Raw genomic sequence first — 18,336 nt, forward strand, 5'->3', positions numbered from 1 at the left:
CACACAGACAGTCAACCAAGGCTGGAATTGAACCCGAGCCTCTAGCGCTGTGAGGTAGCAGTGCTAACCACCATGCCGATTCTTCCTACAACAATCCAGTGCCCTACGGCCATTATTTTATGATTTTGTACTTGCACAATGCCGCCTTTTTAAAAACTCAATTCATTTAATGTGGACGTCACTGGCTGGGCTATCATTTATTACCCTTATCTAATTGCCCTTCCTTAATTGCCCCTTGAACGGAGTGCCTTTAATTTAACAGTCAACCACATTGATGTCGGCCACACCAGGTAAGGACAGCAGACTTCCTCCCGTGAAGGACATTAGTGAACCAGATGTGTTTTTATGGCAACCAACAATGTTTTCATGGTCATTATTACTTTTAATTCCAGACTTTCTGATTTCAATTTTACCATCCACTGTGATGGGATTCAAACCCGGGTCCCCAGAACATTACCCTGGGTTTCTGGATTACTAGTCCAGTAACTGTACCATTACACCACCACCTCCCCCTAAAATAGCTTGCTGTAGATTGAAGCATTTAATGGCAGTGAGAAGCCAATGCAAATGAAAAATGAAAATCACTTATTGTCACGAGTAGGCTTCAATGAAGTTACTGTGAAAAGCCCCTAGTCGCCACATTCCGGCGCCTGTCCGGGGAGGCTGGTACGGGAATCGAACCGTGCTGCTGGCCTGCTTGGTCTGCTTTAAAAGCCGGCGATTTAGCCTGGTGAGCTAAACCAGCCCCTATATACCTATAGCCTATATACTCTATGAATATCAGAAACTTGTGTGGGTTACAACCAATGGAATAACAGAGGATGGTTTTGATCCTAAGATCTCTGGGTTATAGGCTCAGCATGCTTTGCGCACCACTCTTGTATAAGAAGCAGAACACATTTTATTATATTGTTAGGTTGAAAGCCTATGGAAAGAAAAAAAAACTTGTATTTATATTGGGCGCGATTCTCCCAGACAGGGAGAAATCGTAAGGCTGGCGTCAAAACCGGGCAAGTTTGACGCCAGCCTCCCCCTCCCCGACCGGGAACCGATTCTGGTCCCCGGTCGGGGCTAGTATGCCGTGGCCGTGAACTCCGGCATCGCGGGCTTAACGAATGTCGTTAAGCCCGCTTGCCAGAGTCTGCGCCAGCTGACGCGTCACATGACGTCAGCCGCACATGCGCGGATTGGAAGACTCCAACCCACGCATGCGCGGATGACATCATCGCGCATGTGCGCGAAACCAGCGCATGCGCGGGCCGGGATGCCCCTCAACCGCCCCGCGAAGTGATACAGCGGGGCGGCGGAAGGACAAAGAGTGCGCGGGAATCGGACCCGCTGCCCGCAATCGGTGGGCACCGATCGCCGGCCCATGGCACCCTTGGCACGGCCGGGGTACTGCCGTGCCAATCGGTGCCATGGTTTTCAAAATCGGGACTTTACGGCCGTTTTTACGAACGGCCAGACCAGGTGTGTTTGCCGTTCGTAAAAACGGCCGTAAAGGGCTTGGACTTCGGCCCATCGGCCAGCTGAGAATCGCTGCTGGCCATAAAAAAACGGCGGCAGCGATTCGTGTCGGGAGTCGGGGGGGGGGGTAGAATAGCGGGAGGGCGTCAGACTAGCGTGGCCGTAAAAATTTACGAACCCCGCTATTCTCCGCACCGTCGTGAGTGCGGAGAATTGCGCCCATTGTTCCTTTCACACTCTTCAGGCATCTAGAACACTCAACAGTGATTGAATTACTCAAAGTATTGTAATTGTTGTTATGTAGGCAAACATAAGGGCAGCATGGTGGCGCAGTGGGGTAGCACTGCAGCACGGTGGCGCAGTGGGTAGCACTGTAGCCTCACGGCGCCGAGGTTCCAGGTTCGCTCCCGGCTCTGGATCACTGTCCGTGTGGAGTTTGCACATTCTCCCAGTGTTTACATGGGTTTCGCCCCCACAACCCAAAGATGTGCAGGGTAGGTAGATTGGCAGCACTAAATTCCCCTTAATATGAAAAATGAATTGGGTACACTGAATGTATATTTTTAAAAATGTAGGCAAACATGGGCTCTTTGGACATGATGCGTGTAAACTACAGCCCATAAAAAATTAACGGAATACTCCAGTTTAATGTTAGCAGCTTCTAATTAAGGACATAATTCCATCGCCGACAATAATGCATTCCTTCAATTTGATGTTTTTACTGTAATTTTATGTTAATGGAAAAAGGACTTATGGTTAACAACTGAATAGCCCACAAACACAAAAGAGTCAGACCTAGTCTGTTATATTCCGAACCAAAGTAGGGAGACTGGTTGCAAAAAGTGGAAAGTGTTCAATTCCCCAGAACTGACACAACAAATCACCAGAGAAACTTGAGAATACCTAAAAGGGGGCGATTCTCCGAGCCCCACGCCGGGCCGGAGAATCGCCGAAACCGCACCACGACGCCGGCGATCGATTCTCCGAGGTGCAGAGAATCGCCGCCATTTACGCCGACGCGTTTGACGCAGCGCCGGCTGCGGGCCACTGGAATCGGCGGGGCAGCCGATTCTCCGGCCCAAATGGGCCGAGCGACTGCGCGGATACGACAGAGTGCCCCAACTGCGCATGCACGGGTTGGCGCAGGGCCCATTTGGTGCCGGGAAGGGAGGCTGGAGCGGCGTGAAATGCTCCAGCATCGTTCTGGCCCCCTGTGGGTATTGTTGGGTTTAGCCAACAAAAATCACATTGCTTACTTACAAGGGACACCAGTTCCTGTTGGTTTGGATTGGATTTGATTTATTGTCACGTGTACCGAGGTACTGTGAAAAGTATTGTTCTGCAAACAGTCTAGACAGATCATTCCATACATGAAAATACATAGGACATACAATAAATACACAATGTAATTACATAGACAACAGACATCGGGTGAAGCATACGGAGTGTAGTACTATTCAGTAAAGATGTGTGGTGTGATCACTTCAGTCCATTAGAGTGTCATTCAGGAGTTTGGTAATAGTAGGGAAGAAGCTGTTTTGAACCTGTTAGTGTATGTTCTCAGACTTTGGTATCTCCTGTCCGATACAAGAAGTTGGGAGAGAATAACCTGGGTGGGAAGGGATTTGATTATTGGAGGGGTCTTTGATTATGTTGCCTGCTTTCCAAAGGCAGCGCGAGGTGTAGACAGAGTCAATGGATGGGAGGCGGTTTTGCAAGTTGGACTGGGCTACCCTCACGACTCTCTGTAGTTTCTTACTTGGGCCGAGCAATTACCACACCAGGCCGTAATGCAGCCAGACAGGATGTTTTCTCTGGTGCATCTGAAAAAATTGGGAAGAGTCAATGGGGACATGCCAAATTTCCTTAGTTTCCCGAGGAAGTATAAGCTGTTGTGCTTTCTTGATCATAATGTCAGCATGGGTGGACCAGGACAAATTGTTGGTGATGTGCACACCTAGGGGTTTGAAGCTGTCAACCATCTCCCCCTCGGCATCATTGATGGGGCAGCACGGTAGCACAGTGGTTAGCATGTAGCAGCATGGTAGCACAGTGGTCATCACAGTTGCTTCACAGCTCCAGGGGCCCAGGTTCGATTTCCAGCTTGGTCATTGTCTGTGCGGAGTCTGCACATTCTCCTCGTATCTGCGTGGTTTTCCTCCGGGTGCTCCGTTTTCCTTCCACAGTTCAAAGGTGTGCAGGTTAGGTGGATTGGCCATGCTAAATTGCCCTTAGTGTCCAAAAAGGTTAGGTTGGGTTACAGGGTTAGGATGGAGGCGCGGGCATAAGTAGGGTGCTCTTTCCAAGGGCCAGGGCAGACTCGATGGGCAGAATGTGGGCAGCAGGGTAGCATGGTGGTTAGCATAAATGCTTCACAGCTCCAGGGTCCCAGGTTCGATTCCCGGCTGGGTCACTGTCTGTGTGGAGTCTGCACGTCCTCCCCCTGTGTGCGTGGGTTTCCTCCGGGTGCTCCGGTTTCCCCCCTCAGTCCAAAGATGTGCGGGTTAGGTGGATTGGCCATGCTAAATTGCCCGTAGTGTCCTAATAAAAGTAAGGTTAAGGGGGGGGTTGTTGGGTTACGGGTATAGGGTAGATACGTGGGTTTGAGTAGGGTGATCATGGCTCGGCACAACATTGAGGGCCGAAGGGCCTGTTCTGTGCTGTACTGTTCTATCTATCAATGGTCTCCTTCTGCACTGTATAGTCTATGATTCTCTGGTGCAGACAGGGGTATGAACGATACTTCACTTCCTGAAATCAATGATCAGCTCCTTAGTTCTGCTGACATTGTGGGAGAGATTATTGTCGTTACACCACGCCACTAGGTGTTCTCCCTCCCTCCTGTTGTTCGAGATCTAACCCACTACTGTCATGTCATCAGCAAACTTGTAGATGAAGTTGGAGCCAAATTTTGCCACACAATTGTGTGTGTATCGGGAGTATAGTAGAGGGCTAATTACGCAGCCTTACTGAGTCCCAGTAATGAGAATTATCGTAGAGGAGGTGTTATTGTTTAACTTTACTGATTGTGATCTATGGGTCAGCAAGTCAAGGATCAAGTTACAGTGGGAAGAGCCAAGTCCTAGGTTTTGGAGTTTTAATATGAGCTTGGCTAGTATTATAGTGTTTAACACAATAAGAAGTCTTACAACACCAGGCTAAAGTCCAACAGGTTTGTTTCAAACACTAGGGGCGCGATTCTCCGCTGCCCACGATGGGTCATAGAATAGCGGAAGGGCCTTCCCAACAATTTTCACGGCCTCCCGCTATTCCCCCCCCCCCCCCCCCCCCCCCCCCGGACACAAATCGCTGCTCGCCGTTTTTTACTGCGAACAGCGATTCTCCACAGGCCGATGGGCCGAATACCGCGGTGTTTACGGCCATTTTCACGGCCGCGATCACACCTGCTTTCAGCATTCGTGAAAACGGCCGCCAAGTGCCCGTCCCGGACAACCATGGCACCGATTGGCATGGCCGCACCACGCCGTGCCAAGGGTGGCATGGGCCTGCATCGGTGGGCACCGATCGCGGGCAGCGGGTCCGATACCCACGCACTATTTGTTCTTCCGCCGCCCCGCAGAATCAGTCCGCGGGGCGGCTGAGGGGCATGACGGCCCGCGCATGCGCGGGTTTGACACGTCTGCATGATGACGTCATCCGCGCATGCGCGGGTTGGAGCCGTCCATCCCGCGCATGCACGGATTACGTCATCGTGCGCGTCAGCCGCCGTGACTCTTGGCGGGCGGAGTTAGTGACGTTCGCTAACTCCGCGTCGCCGTGATTCCCCGGGCCCCGATACTAGGGGGAGAATCGGGTCCCGGTACGGAGCTCCGAGGCTGGCGTGAAACACAGCCAGTTTCACGCAAGCCTTCACGGCACGCCGGATTTGCGGAGAATCGTGCCCTAGGTTTTGGAGCACTGCTCCTTCCTCAGGTGAATGAACAGGTATGTTCCTCAGGTCATTCATCTGAGGAAGGAGCAGTGCTCCAAAAGCTAATGTTTGAAACACACCTGTTGGACTTTAACCTGGTGTTGTAAGACTTCTTACTGTGCTCACCCCAGTCCAGCGCCGACATCTCCACATTATGGTGTTGAATGCGGAGCTATAGTCAATGAATAGGAATCTGACGTAGGAGTCCTTGTTATCAAGATGCTTCGGGGATGAGTGTAAGGCCAGGGAGATGCATCTGCTGTGGAGCGGTTGTGGTTGTATGCAAATTGCAGTGGATCAAGCATTCTGGGAGTATGGAGTTAATGTACCACATGATCAACCTCTCAAAGCACTTCATAATGATAGATGTCAAGGTAGTTTTTGAGGCATGTTGTCTGATTTTTCTTTGGCACCGGTGTGATGGTGGTCTTCTTGCAGTAGATGGGAACCTCTGAATGGAGTAGGGAAAGGTTGAAGATGTCCTTGAACACACCCGCCAGTTGGTCCATGCAGGATCTGAGTGCAGGACCATGGACTCGGTCAGGAACCGTTGCTTTCCTAGGGTTCACTTTCAAGTAGGCCGATCTGACTTTGGAAGCTGTGACATTAGGTGTGGGTGTGTCCATTTATGGACCTTAAGAGCAATACACTTATAGGATAGTGTTAACTGGTGAAATTTCAAGCTGGAAATTACATGTCTACTTCTCCACAATTTATTAATGAACTGAAGTTTCTGCCAATCAACGTACTGAACTACTGAAGAAGTGCCTCAACAATCATTTGCTAGTCCAATAACATTATTACTATGTTACAGTTCAAGTTACCGTGAGATGAGAGTGACTGACATCAAGGCAGCATTTGCCCGAGTGTGAACTGTAAAATTGAAGTCAATGGATATCAGGGGAAAACTGCATTGGTTGGAGTCATACCAAGTGCAAACGAAGATGTCTGTGTTAATGAAAGGTCAATAATTACAGACCAAGGACATTGTTGCAGGAGCTCCTCAGGATGGTATCCTCACCTCACCTTCATGTGCTTCATCAATGATCTTCCCCCCAAGAAGCTCAGAGATGGGGATGTTCGCCAAGTACTGCAGTGTTCAGTACCATACGCAAGTCCTCAGATACTGAAGCAGTCCTTGCTCAAAGATTGAAAGACCATGACAACATTCAGACTTGAGCTGATCAGAGGCTAGTAACATACACAGAACAAAAGTGTCAGGCAAACTCCAACAAGGGAGACCCCAGCCATCTCTTCCTGATATCCCACACATTGTTATCACGGAATCCCAACCATCAATATCTTTGGTGTTACTATTAAGTGGTAACTGGACCATCCAAGAACTCAAAGGGTGGAAAATACTGGCGTCAGTAGCTCATCCCCTGACTCTCCAAAGCCAATCCACCATCTATCACAATCCTGGCAAAAGCCGGGACTGTCATGGAATATTCTTCACTAATTTAAATGAATTACGCCCCCATTCAAGAAGCTCATGGCCATCCAGGAGAAAAGCGGCCTACTTTTTCAACAGCTCATCAACTACCTTAAACAATCAATCCCTCTACCTGCAAACTAACAGTAGCAGCAGTGCGCGCCTTCTACAAAATGCTACGGCACCTTTAACTGCACGTTCCAAACCCACAATTCTACCAGCTAGAACAAGGATATGCGTCGCATTATAACACTACCACCTGCAAGTTCCCTTCCAAGTCACACACTATCCTGACTCAGAACTATATTGTCATTCCTTCTGTTGTCACTGGGTCAAAATTTTGGAATTCCTTCCCTAACACCACTGTGGGTGTACCTACACCACATGCACTGCAGCAGTTCAAGAAGGCTGCTCAAAATCACCTTTTCAAGGGAAATTAAGGATGGGAAATAAATGCTATCCTAGCCATCAACACTCGATTCCAGGAATGGACATTTAAAAAAATCATTCTGGGTTGTGGAGGACAGAAAGAATACATTTAATAATATTTGCAATTGAAGGTTATTGAAAGTTTAAATGGAATCATTGCGTGACAGCCATTTCATGTCTTCAGCAGATATCTTGCAATGGTTGCCTATTTTCTTAACTTTAATGGCATTTTCAAAACTAATGTTAAAATACAATAAATAACACATCATTATATGAAACAATTTTCTGGTACAATCACATTAAATATGCATGATGATATACCATTGTGAATTTTCATATTTGCCTGAAGGCAGCAATGCCATCTCATCTCAGTTTTTGAAATGTATTATTTTTATTATAAAGCACAATATTTTATATATTGACAAAGGTTGAGGCCTAAAAGATGGTCATCTACCTGCCCCTCTGACAAGCTCCAGAAAAGGTCTGGAGGGAGGGGTGGCTGAAAAATGACATGTAATATTATAACAATGCCAGAGGAGACTGAGCTGAACAATATGTTACGCAAGGTGTAGGCTGGATGTGAAATTTGGTAATTTGAATTAAAGAATTCTTAGTGGTTTGGAAGTTTAGCATCACAAAATACTAAGACAGCCCAGCTAAAAAACTCAAAATGTTGTGGAATATGTAAGATAATCCAAGCACAGAGGTTACCATGAAATAAAATATGAAATTGATAGGACATACAATAAAATTAAATGTCAAGTGGTAAATTTCACATTTCTACCTCGAATAAAACAAATCCTCAGCAGATTTTCAAAGAAACCGATAGCAGAAGTTCAAACAATGTCCTACAAAAATAAAGAGTTCAATTTCTAAAAATAATTAAAATCCACTATGTAATTTTTGATTTCTTCGTAGGTGAGCTCCGTAATTTGGGTTTTGTTTTCTCCCCCATCATGCAAAACATTGGCATTAATTGCATTTTGTATGTTCAACACAAAAGCAATGAAAATATTCCAGTAAACATAGAAATGCCCGGCATTTAAACATTACTGCAGGGATGCAATGCTACTTTGTTGCTTCAATATTTATGTCATTAATAACAGTTACAAGTGACAGAAGAAATGTACGCTAAAAGAAAGATATTGAGTACCCCCTCCCTACATTTAATAAGGGAAACATATCGTAAAAGATGTTCGACATTCAACTGTCGCAGAGCCCATGCGACAGCATGTATGAACTGGAAGACAGATTAAATTACCACAACTACACGGAGATTTCTTTTGTTTCAAGTAAGCTTGAAATTTGGCAACAATCAGATTGGCCTTGTAGGTCCCATTTATCTTCCTGGGGTACATAAGCCAGCCTCATTGAGGGCTAGCAGATGAATATTAAAACCCCTGCACTTGTAGCAGCTGCAAGCGTGTCGCTCCATTTTATTCCCCCTGATTAATGGCCTTCTATTCCTGATTTATAACTCCCCGCTGGACAAGCCTTAGCCACACTGGAAATATTAGAGAATTATTAAATAAACATTCATACGTCATGTCTGTTTCATACACTCCTCATAATGCAACTGACTCCAATAGGAATTCAAGCGCCAGCAACTGTTTGCTTTAACTCTGACACGCAGCATCTTGAATGATTCATGCCTCGACTTGCTAAAACACTTAGTGTCATACATCATGCCAGCAGTAGTCTCCCGGTTTTCAGAGTGCCTGTGTTGGCCCAGGATGAATCAATCTCGACTGAAGGCCTCTTGCTGCCACATTAGGCATACATCATCACCCATTTTTTTTCCAAGTCAGGTACCACTAGTTCCAGGGCCAGGGCCTCCAAAGTATGACCCCAATATTAATTTAGGCCATCCAAACCCGCCCCAGGCCATCAGTCAGTCATCCCTTCTGCAGGCTCTGACAAAGTATTTAACAGAATTGCTCCTCTAGAAATGCACAGGTGCACAGTTGGGTGTTTGTGGGCTAGATTGGGGGAGGCATTGAGGAATGGTGGGAGCAAAGATGGAAAGGTATGGAGGAGGAGCTGCCAGTGTCAATAAAATCAGACTATAATTTTCAAGGTTCCCCTTAAAAGCATTACTAGAAGTAGAGAATGCGCTTGTTTTAGTTGACTCGTATCAAACACTGACAGATCATGTTCATATTAATGGTACAATTGATTCTACTTGATGTTTCTGATTAATGTTTTGGTTCTGTGAATAGAAATGACAAAAAATCTATTGTGTTTACTCTGGTTAACTTTAAAAAACAACTTTCAGCTGTAAATTATTGTTGCAAGTGATGTGTTCCACGGATTGCCCTTTCTACAATGTATAGATTACACTGAACTAATGCATTCATTATCATTTGCACGAAAACACAGCAAGTCAGAAGCTGAAAAGATTATGTACTTAATTTATATGTTATCTTGAACAGAAATAAAATTCCACCAGCAAAATTTGCCACAGGCCATTCATACATTATGAATCTCACAATGGAAATCCCCTTTATGTACAAATTACTGTTAAATGAATATAATTATGCAGACAAATGATTTATGGATGGGTGGGGGGGAGGTGGGGGGGAAGAGAAATAGATGTGCTGGTGAGAGAATGGATTAATGTGCATATTCACTATACTACAGATTTCAGGAAATGGGTAGACTTTAATTAACCTAAAAAAAAAACTTAATTCCGGCTGGAAAATTGGGAGGGAGAAATTGAGTCAAGCCACTTTTATCCCACATGGAGCCAGTGGAAAACAATCTCACGATCAATCAATATGTGCTTACTTGGCTCACATCCAGAGGCTTTGAGGGACGGGCGCCTATCCCTTTTCACCCAGAGATTTGATGCAAGGGGAAAGTAAAAATGTGCATATTGGTGAAGAGAAGAAATAATACTTTCGGCATCAGCACTATACTTAGGAGTGAATTCTTGAAGCTTTCTCAACTTTTTTGCTGCTGTCTCCAAGTACAAGATGTTCTGTTACCATATCTGGTTTGCAGCTGGCATTAGTCTTTTTGACATTTCACATAATGAGAAAAGTGGGCTTTAAAAAAAAATCAACATTAGAACCCTTGTGTAAACCAGGGTTGGGATGTTTCATCCACAATACTATACACGGTGATTTTTTTCATTTTTTTAAAGAATACATTACCTGACTTCACATTTAAAAATACAAACACTTATTTCCTCTTGGGAAGAATGACAACGGTAGACATCTTGAAACAGAAAAATGTTAAAGGAATAAGCAAGAAAACACCAAACCATCAGTTAAAATTACTTAAAAAGCAGTTTTGCAAACATGAACACACATGCCAGCACTTTCTGAGCATTTCCGATATATTACAGCCTTGCAAATAACCTGCCCATCTCCAATAGCTTGACAAGAACCAAGTAGCTATTCTTGACCTGTTGCTGCAAGTATCCCTACGTCCCTGTAACTATAGTTTGCACTCTCTCCTATCCCTACTTGACTGCAGCCAAATTTCAAGCTCTCACTACTGCCGACACTTCCCACACATATGTGAACTAAACAGTCTTTAATCCACCACAAGGTTAGGCAGTCAACACGTTACAATAGTGCATCAAATATAATTCAGATTCATCCTCTTTCCAGCAATAACTGTAACCATTCTTTTTTCTCCCCAGTCACCCAAGTAGATGTAAATTAACGAAGCATGAACTAAAATTTGGCAAGTTGGCCAATAAATAAACCAATTACATCAGTCAATATCAATGTGGTCCTGCATCAAAATATCAATTTTACTTCTCAAAAATAACCACAGTGAAATTAAACACTCCATAAATATTTGCATTAAAAACACATTTAACTGATGGAATATTTTTGAGACCCTTCTAAAACTGTTTGACACAATTATTATTCCTATCAGTAATACTTGTAAAAGATAAAACAAAATAATGAGGTGCTTTAAAAGGATAAAGAAAATCCATTCCATTTTAGAAATGACTGATTGCAATAATAAAACATGACTGCATTTATTTACATTGCAGGTCCTGATAATTGATCTATCGATTGTGACCATTTAGCCACATATCTGTTGCTTACGAGGAATTGCGGGACCAGCACAGAAAGTGCATTAGGAAACATTGTCAATCATAACACAAGTTGTGTTGATGATTCTTCTTGTACAAGATGTAATGTCATCATTTTATGTAAGCGGGGGGGGGGGGGGGGGGGACTGTAGAAATTTTAATAATTTTTGTTAAAATCTTTTCTACATACTTATCAAGACTCAGTGTGTAGTCCTGAAATATGCTAATTCTATCCAGTTCTTTAACAAACTGTACAAAGATGTATCATGGAATTTACAGTGCAGAAGGAGGCCATTCGACCCATCGAGTCTGCACACTATTTCAGCCCAAGCCTCCACCCTATCTCCGTAACCCCACCTCACCTATTTGGACACTAATGGCAATTTATCATGGCCAATCCACCTGACCTGCATATCTTTGGACTGTGGGAAGAAAGCGGAGCACCCGGAGGAAACCCATGCACACACAGGGAGAAGGTGCAGACTCCACAGTGACCCAAGCCAGGATCGAACCTGGGACCCTGGAGCTGTGAAGCAACTGAGCTAACCACTGTGCTACCGTGCTGCCCTTGTGCTATCTCACAAAATAGCATCAGTAACATTTACTTCATTTTACAGGTCAGAGGACAAGTAAATTTCCAGTTTTCCATGTTCTGTGAACTCAAGATTATTCAATATGTGTAAAATATGTGTACACACACTCCCTATCTATAAAACCTTAGTTTCTGCTATAAACATTTCTCCATTATAAATCCCTACATTTATGTTTATAATGGAAAACGTCTTGTAAATAGGTCACACCATGCTGTAATTACATCCTCACACCAATGATAAGGGTCTTTTAAACTATGTTCCTTTTCTTCCTTCGATGCATCTGTGCAGAGTAATTCTTCATTCTTGGCGATTTCAGCTCCCACTCAAAATATTTCCAATTCCTGATCAATGTGAAATTTCCCTCCCACCCTCTCCAATTGTTCTTGTAGAGTAGATGAATCTCCTAATCCTTCATTCAGGCATTCAACTACTCCTCCTTGCCTCGTCCTTATGAACATTGCAAATGGCTTTGTCTCAGCCACCATCTTTCTTCATTTTAAAACTGTATTCAATAACTTTCCTTCAAAATGTCCACTCCAAACCCATCATTCATCTCCAAATACTGGCCTTTCGTCTCCGAAGACTCTGTTATCAGCTACCACCTCTTCCAAAGATCTATCTTCTTACCACAGCAGTTAGCAGGAATATAATCGGTTACACCAATGAAAACTAGGCAATGTTTGGTTTTTATTTTCCCACCATTTTTTTCTCTTGACCCATGCTTTACCTTCTTTTTCATGGTGTTAGGACCTTTCACCTGTTCAATAAGGGAAATGTATAATTCCTTTAAAATGTCTGTAGAATTTGTAATTGTTTTTTGGAATGTTGGAAAAGGATTTTTAAGAGTTTGCATCAATTGTAAAGGGATCAATTGCAATTTCCTTGAATAATAACAAATACTGGTCCACGTGATTTGACTCTTGACCTGGGAACATTATCAACTTGACGGAAATTAACATACGAAAGCCATGCGGCCAGACACAGAAGGGAGCTGCAGACAAAAAGAACTGCACCAGAAGGCACAACAGAGAAGGTGCATTCATAAGGAGCTATGTTTGTACAATATAGTGGAACAGGACAAAAGGCCAAAGCTAGGGCGAGAACAGGGGGCGGGATTGTCCGACCCCCCACCGGGTCGGAGAATCGCCCGGGGCCGGCGTCAATCCTACCCCCCGCTGTGTCCCGAATTCTACGCCTCCCAAGGTTCGGCGGGGGCGGGAATCGCGCCGCGCCGGTCGGCAGGCCCCCCGCGGCGATTCTCCCGATGGGCCGAAGTCCCGCCACTGACTAGCCTCTCCCGCCAGGGTGGATTAAACCACCTACCTGACCGGCGGGATTGGCGGCGCGGGCGGGCGCCGGGAGATCTGATCCCAGGGGGTGCCCCCACGGTGGCCTGGCCCGTGATCGGGGCCCACCGATCGGCCGGCGGGCCTGTGCCGTGGGGGCACTCTTTTTCTTCCGCCTTCGCCATGGTCTTCACCATGGCGGAGGCAGAAGAGACCCCCTCCCCTCGCATGCGCCGGTATGACGTCAGCAGCCGCTGACGCTCCTGCGCATGCGCAGACTTACGCCGGCCGGCGAAGTCCTTTCGGCCCCATCTGGCGTGGCGCCAAAGGCCGTTTAAGCCAGCCGGCGGAGTGGGAACCACTCTGGCATGGGCCTAGCCCCTCAATGTGAGGGCTTGGCCCCTAAAGGTGCAGAGACGTCCGCACCTTTGGGGCGGCCCGACGCCGGAGTGGTTCACGCCACTCCAACACGCCGGGATCCCCTGCCCCGCCGGGTAGGGGAGAATCCCGGCCATGGTTTGTGAATTGGGCAATTTTACTGCTTTTGCTCCCATTTTGCCAGAGCGACCAAACTGTTTAACGGGGTTTATTGTAGGGATCAGATAAGAAGTCTCTGGAACATCTGGAATACACCTGCCACAAACCTGACTTGGGGACCAAATCGACCATGGGCAGCACGGCAGCACAGTGGGTAGCATTGTTGCTTCACAGCTCCAGGTTCGATTCCCGACTTGGGTCACTGTCTGTGTGGAGTCTGCACGTTCTCCCTGTGCTGCGTGGGTTTCCTCCGGATGCTCTGGTTTCCTCCCACAAGTCCCAAAAGACATGCTGTTAGGGAATTTGGACATTCTGAATTCTCCCTGTGTATCCGAACAGGTGCCCGAATGTGGTGACTAGAGGCTTTTAACAGTAACTTAATTGCAGTGTAAATGTAAGCCTACTTGTGACAATAAAGATTATAATAATAAGATTGATTGGGAAAGTGAGAGATCCTACATACCATAGGTGGAGTTAGTAGGATTCGGAACTGTACGGGGTTGTGGTTGTGGTTGCATAAGAAGTTTCTTTGTGTGACCATCTATTTAAATTGAAATTTATAACTGTTTATTTGCAGTACCATTTGCCTGTAAATTAATATTCAATTTGCATCGGTTTGGATTCCTGTTAAGTAAAAGATACAAAAAGTGAAATCTCTTTGGTTATTTCTTCGTTTGGGGGTCATTTGGTAAATTTAGCTTATGGCTCCCCCACAAGGATCATAACAATGATTGTAAAGAAGACCACTGATAGAAAATTATCTTGTTACCAGGACAAGAATAGTAGATGTTTTTATGGAAGGAACAATGATTTCTGAAAAGTTAGCAGTTTATAAACTAATATACCTCAAGAGAGAATGCTACACAGTAGAGTAAACAAGGAATATTGTGCAGTTATGTGGAGAAAATTGCAGAGAAAATAATCAGTTGGTTGGGGCCACACAAACCAAAGGTCATTTAACAATGCAATGATGATTCCTTGTGAGAATTTTTCCCAAGAGCAATATCTGCTGACCTTGGAAATGGTAAGGCCACACAGAATAATATACAGCATAAAACTTCAAAACCTACCCAGTAGATCTTTTAACGTAGAAGAATTGGGATGGGTCTCACTCACTATCTACTATTTTCTTCTTGAGTTTTGAATTGTGCAGCCCACAAGTTTCAAAGCACTTTCCTGCACAATAGCAATCTGGGACATATAGGAAATAGGGTTTCATAGGATTTCTATATGAAAACCTGAGGTTCACCTGAAGAAGGAGCAGTGCTCTGAAAGCAAGTGATTCGAAACAAACTTGTTTGACTTTAACCTGGTGTTGTAAGACTTCTTACTGTGCTCACCCCAGTCCAACACCGGCATCTGCACATTCTATATAAAAACAATTACAGAAAATGCTCCTGCCCCTCTCAAATATCAGTCTAGTTATTTGTTACAGAATGCACGCTTAATAGGTCACAAAAAATTGCAATGCAACTGCTCCACTCTGTCCTGAAAATGCATTGATATCAAACAACATCTGTTGTTGCAGATAATGGAAATGCAATCCTTCTATTTTGAGAGTGAATCAGGACAAAAACTGTCTTGATCCATTCCATTAATGCACAAGCACTTACTTTTCAATCTCGCTGTTTTTACACGTCTTCTGTGTCTGCACCTCTAGTTTACCACTCTCCCCATTACTTGTCGAGGGCATTTCTATAAAGAAATCAGATAGAGAAGTGAATCCAGGTATTCACTTTCATAAGAAATAAATCTGTATTTTTCACAATCACAAATCTAACTATCTGAGAAAGGGTATTTACACTATTAGGGATTTTATGCACTGTACTCCAAATAATGTTGGAAACAGCCATAAGTAATTTTAGTTGGAATCTTTAAAGCCAACTAGGGCAATTTCAGCTCATATCTTTGGTTGGATTTGAATTTGAGTCCAAGGGCTGAAAACAAATTTTTTGCCCACAGTTCTTTTCCCTCCATAATATTCAGGTCATGAAAAAAAAGTTGGCAAGTACTGCATCATATAAAATGGACAAAATATACAATATCACATTAGATTTTGTCTTATATGTTGTAATCTTAACTTGGCTCAGGTGGCAGCACTTCCACCCAAGTCAGCGAGTTAACATTCAAATCCCATTTCCAGACTTGAAAACATAGATTGACATTTCAATACAGCTTCAAGAAAGAGCCATATTATGACCATACTCAACTAACACCATTCAAAGTGGATTATCTACTGATTATTTCACTTGCATTTTGTCTGCAAAACTGCTGTTTTCCCGACAAAACAATAGCAACTACACATCAAATATTAATTCCTTTGTTGTGAAGCATTGTTACAAATTCTAGTCTTACCCTCTTGGGTTCAAAGGCATCAGTCACTCCTGTAAATGTTTCCTTGCCCTAAATCTAAATATATGGCAGCATAACCCAGGGGCACAAGAAGAATACCCCTTTATGGTCCAAACTGGATACGTGTCTTTCGAATATGGCCCCATGCGCCTCGCCAATCTTTTAAAAGCTGACCGAGGTAACACCTGGTACGGTTACCTTTAATTAACTGCAAGTGAACTTACACAACAATGATATTTATTTAATTCCATCAGAATAATCCAAAACTACATCAGTGGGGCATTTCGTTTGGCTTAAACAAAATAATTCCTAACTAACTCCAACATTCAGGCAGCACGATGGCACAGTGGTTAGCACTGGGACTACAGCCCTGAGGAACCGGGTTTGAATCCCGGCCCTGGGCCACTGCCCGTGTGAAGTTTGCACATTCTCCCGTGTCTGCGTGGGTTTCACCCCCACAACCCAAAGATGTGCAGGTTAGGTGGATTGGCCATGCTAAATTGCTTCTTAATTGGAAAAGAAAATAATTGGGTAATCTAAATTTTTCACATTAGCAATTTTAACCATGGGGACTTCCAGTGGCCACATGTAGGTGGAAGTCGCACATTGGGTGGCTCCCGCTAGGGTTCTCAGTTTTTGGTGCTTTTAGCCCAGTTTTGGGGGGAATTTTTATATGAGCTGTCCTCAGTAAAGTTGTGGGAATTAGAGGATGTTCAAATCCCAATGGAAGAATACAGCACCAAGAGGAATGAGCGCTAATCCACCTGAGGGCCTGAGCTCGGTACAGAATTCTGTGGGAGGAAAGATGGTGGGAGCAAGCTCGCCGGGCGGGACTGCACCCAATATGGTGGACATGCTGTCCAGGGTGATGACGGTGGAGTGCGAGCAGCAGTTTTGGCAAGTATTTTGAGCTAGGAAGGAGATAGTGGGAGATGCTCAAACAGTTGGAGGAAGATACTTTGGCCTCGATAAAGAAGGGTCTTGGAAAGACATTGAAGACGGTGTGGGAGGAAGTGTTGAAGGTGGTGGAGGAGATATTGTCGCGGCGTAGCAACTAGATCACCTCAATGGGAGAGGAGCTGCAGAAGGTGGAGGAAAGTACAAGGTGCTGAGAGGCAAAGTGGAGGACCTGGAGAATATGTCACGGTGGCAAAATCTTCAGATTGTGGGATTGCCTGGGGGACTCGAGGCCAACGGGGTATTTTCTGGAAATGTTCGGCAAATTGTTGGAGAAGGAGGAGAACACCTCACTCTGAGCAGAATAGGGCTCATCGGTCGCTCCGGCCGAAGCCAAAGGCAAATGATCCACCAAGAGCTGTGATAGTCTGTTTTCACAGCTATCAGGTAAAGGAGAGGGTCTTGAGATGGGACAAGCAGAATCGGGAGGGGTGGGAAGGCAGTAGTATTTGTATATACCAGGACATCACAATGGATTTGCCAAGAAGGCAGGCAGCATTTAACAGGGTGAAGGCAGCACTTTACAAGTGTGATGTGTGGTTAAGGGTGGTCTACCCGGCAAAGCTGAACGTTACATATGACTCGAAGGACCATTTCTTTGAGGAGACAGAGGTATTACGAGGGCTTACGGGCTGGGACTGAACCGAGATTGGACTTTGATTTATTATCTTGTTGCTGGGAGGGGACGGCGAGATATTGTGTTGCGATTTATGCCCTTTGTTTGGGGTTTAACGTGTTTGGTTGTAAGGGTTGGGTATTGAAGTGCTATTCTGTTGGTTTTTGTGGAAGGATAGGGCTCTGGTGGCGCCACCTCGCTAGTAAACTTAAGTTGGCTAGTGAACGGGAGCGAAGTGGGGTGAGGGGCAGCAGCTGGGCGAGCCTGTGTGATCATGTTTTGATTGGCCTAAGAGATGTGAATGGTGGGGGGATGGGGGAAACATGCAGAGAGGAAGTGGTTGGCGGAGAGTCTAGGATGGAGGATGGGGGGGGGTAGTTGGTTGACGGTGACCAAGGGCAGGGCTTGGTCCCATTCGTAGGGCCGGACTGAGGGCCATTTTGGGTGGACAGTGGGCCTAAGATGATGGCGGGTGGGGGGATGCCCCGCGAGGAGGTTATGGCTGATAGGGGGGGGGGGGTGGATGGATTTTGAGAGAGCCCCAGTCTGAATGGTAACGTTGAACATGTGGGGGTTGAGTGAACCAGAGTCTTTTCACATTTAAAGAGCTTGAGAGCCGATGTGGTCCTGTTGCAGGAGACCCATTTGAAGGTGAAGGACCAGGTTAGGCTTTGGAAGCGTT

The 18,336-nt window shown here is 45.2% G+C and overlaps 1 protein-coding gene across 8 annotated transcripts in view; it reads right to left on the reverse strand.

Annotated features, from left to right (window-relative positions):
• Nucleotides 1-18,336, reverse strand: part of rnf220a (ring finger protein 220a) — a 554,594-nt gene that overhangs the window by 71,276 nt on the left and 464,982 nt on the right. For all 8 annotated transcript variants that reach the window (XM_038794120.1, XM_038794119.1, XM_038794117.1 and 5 more), the window contains exon 12: nt 15,343-15,424. In XM_038794120.1, the coding sequence (XP_038650048.1) occupies nt 15,343-15,424 (82 nt within the window). The remainder of the gene's footprint in view (nt 1-15,342; nt 15,425-18,336) is intronic.

This window comes from Scyliorhinus canicula, chromosome 4 (genome assembly GCF_902713615.1).
Source record: "Scyliorhinus canicula chromosome 4, sScyCan1.1, whole genome shotgun sequence".
Taxonomy (NCBI): domain Eukaryota; kingdom Metazoa; phylum Chordata; class Chondrichthyes; order Carcharhiniformes; family Scyliorhinidae; genus Scyliorhinus; species Scyliorhinus canicula.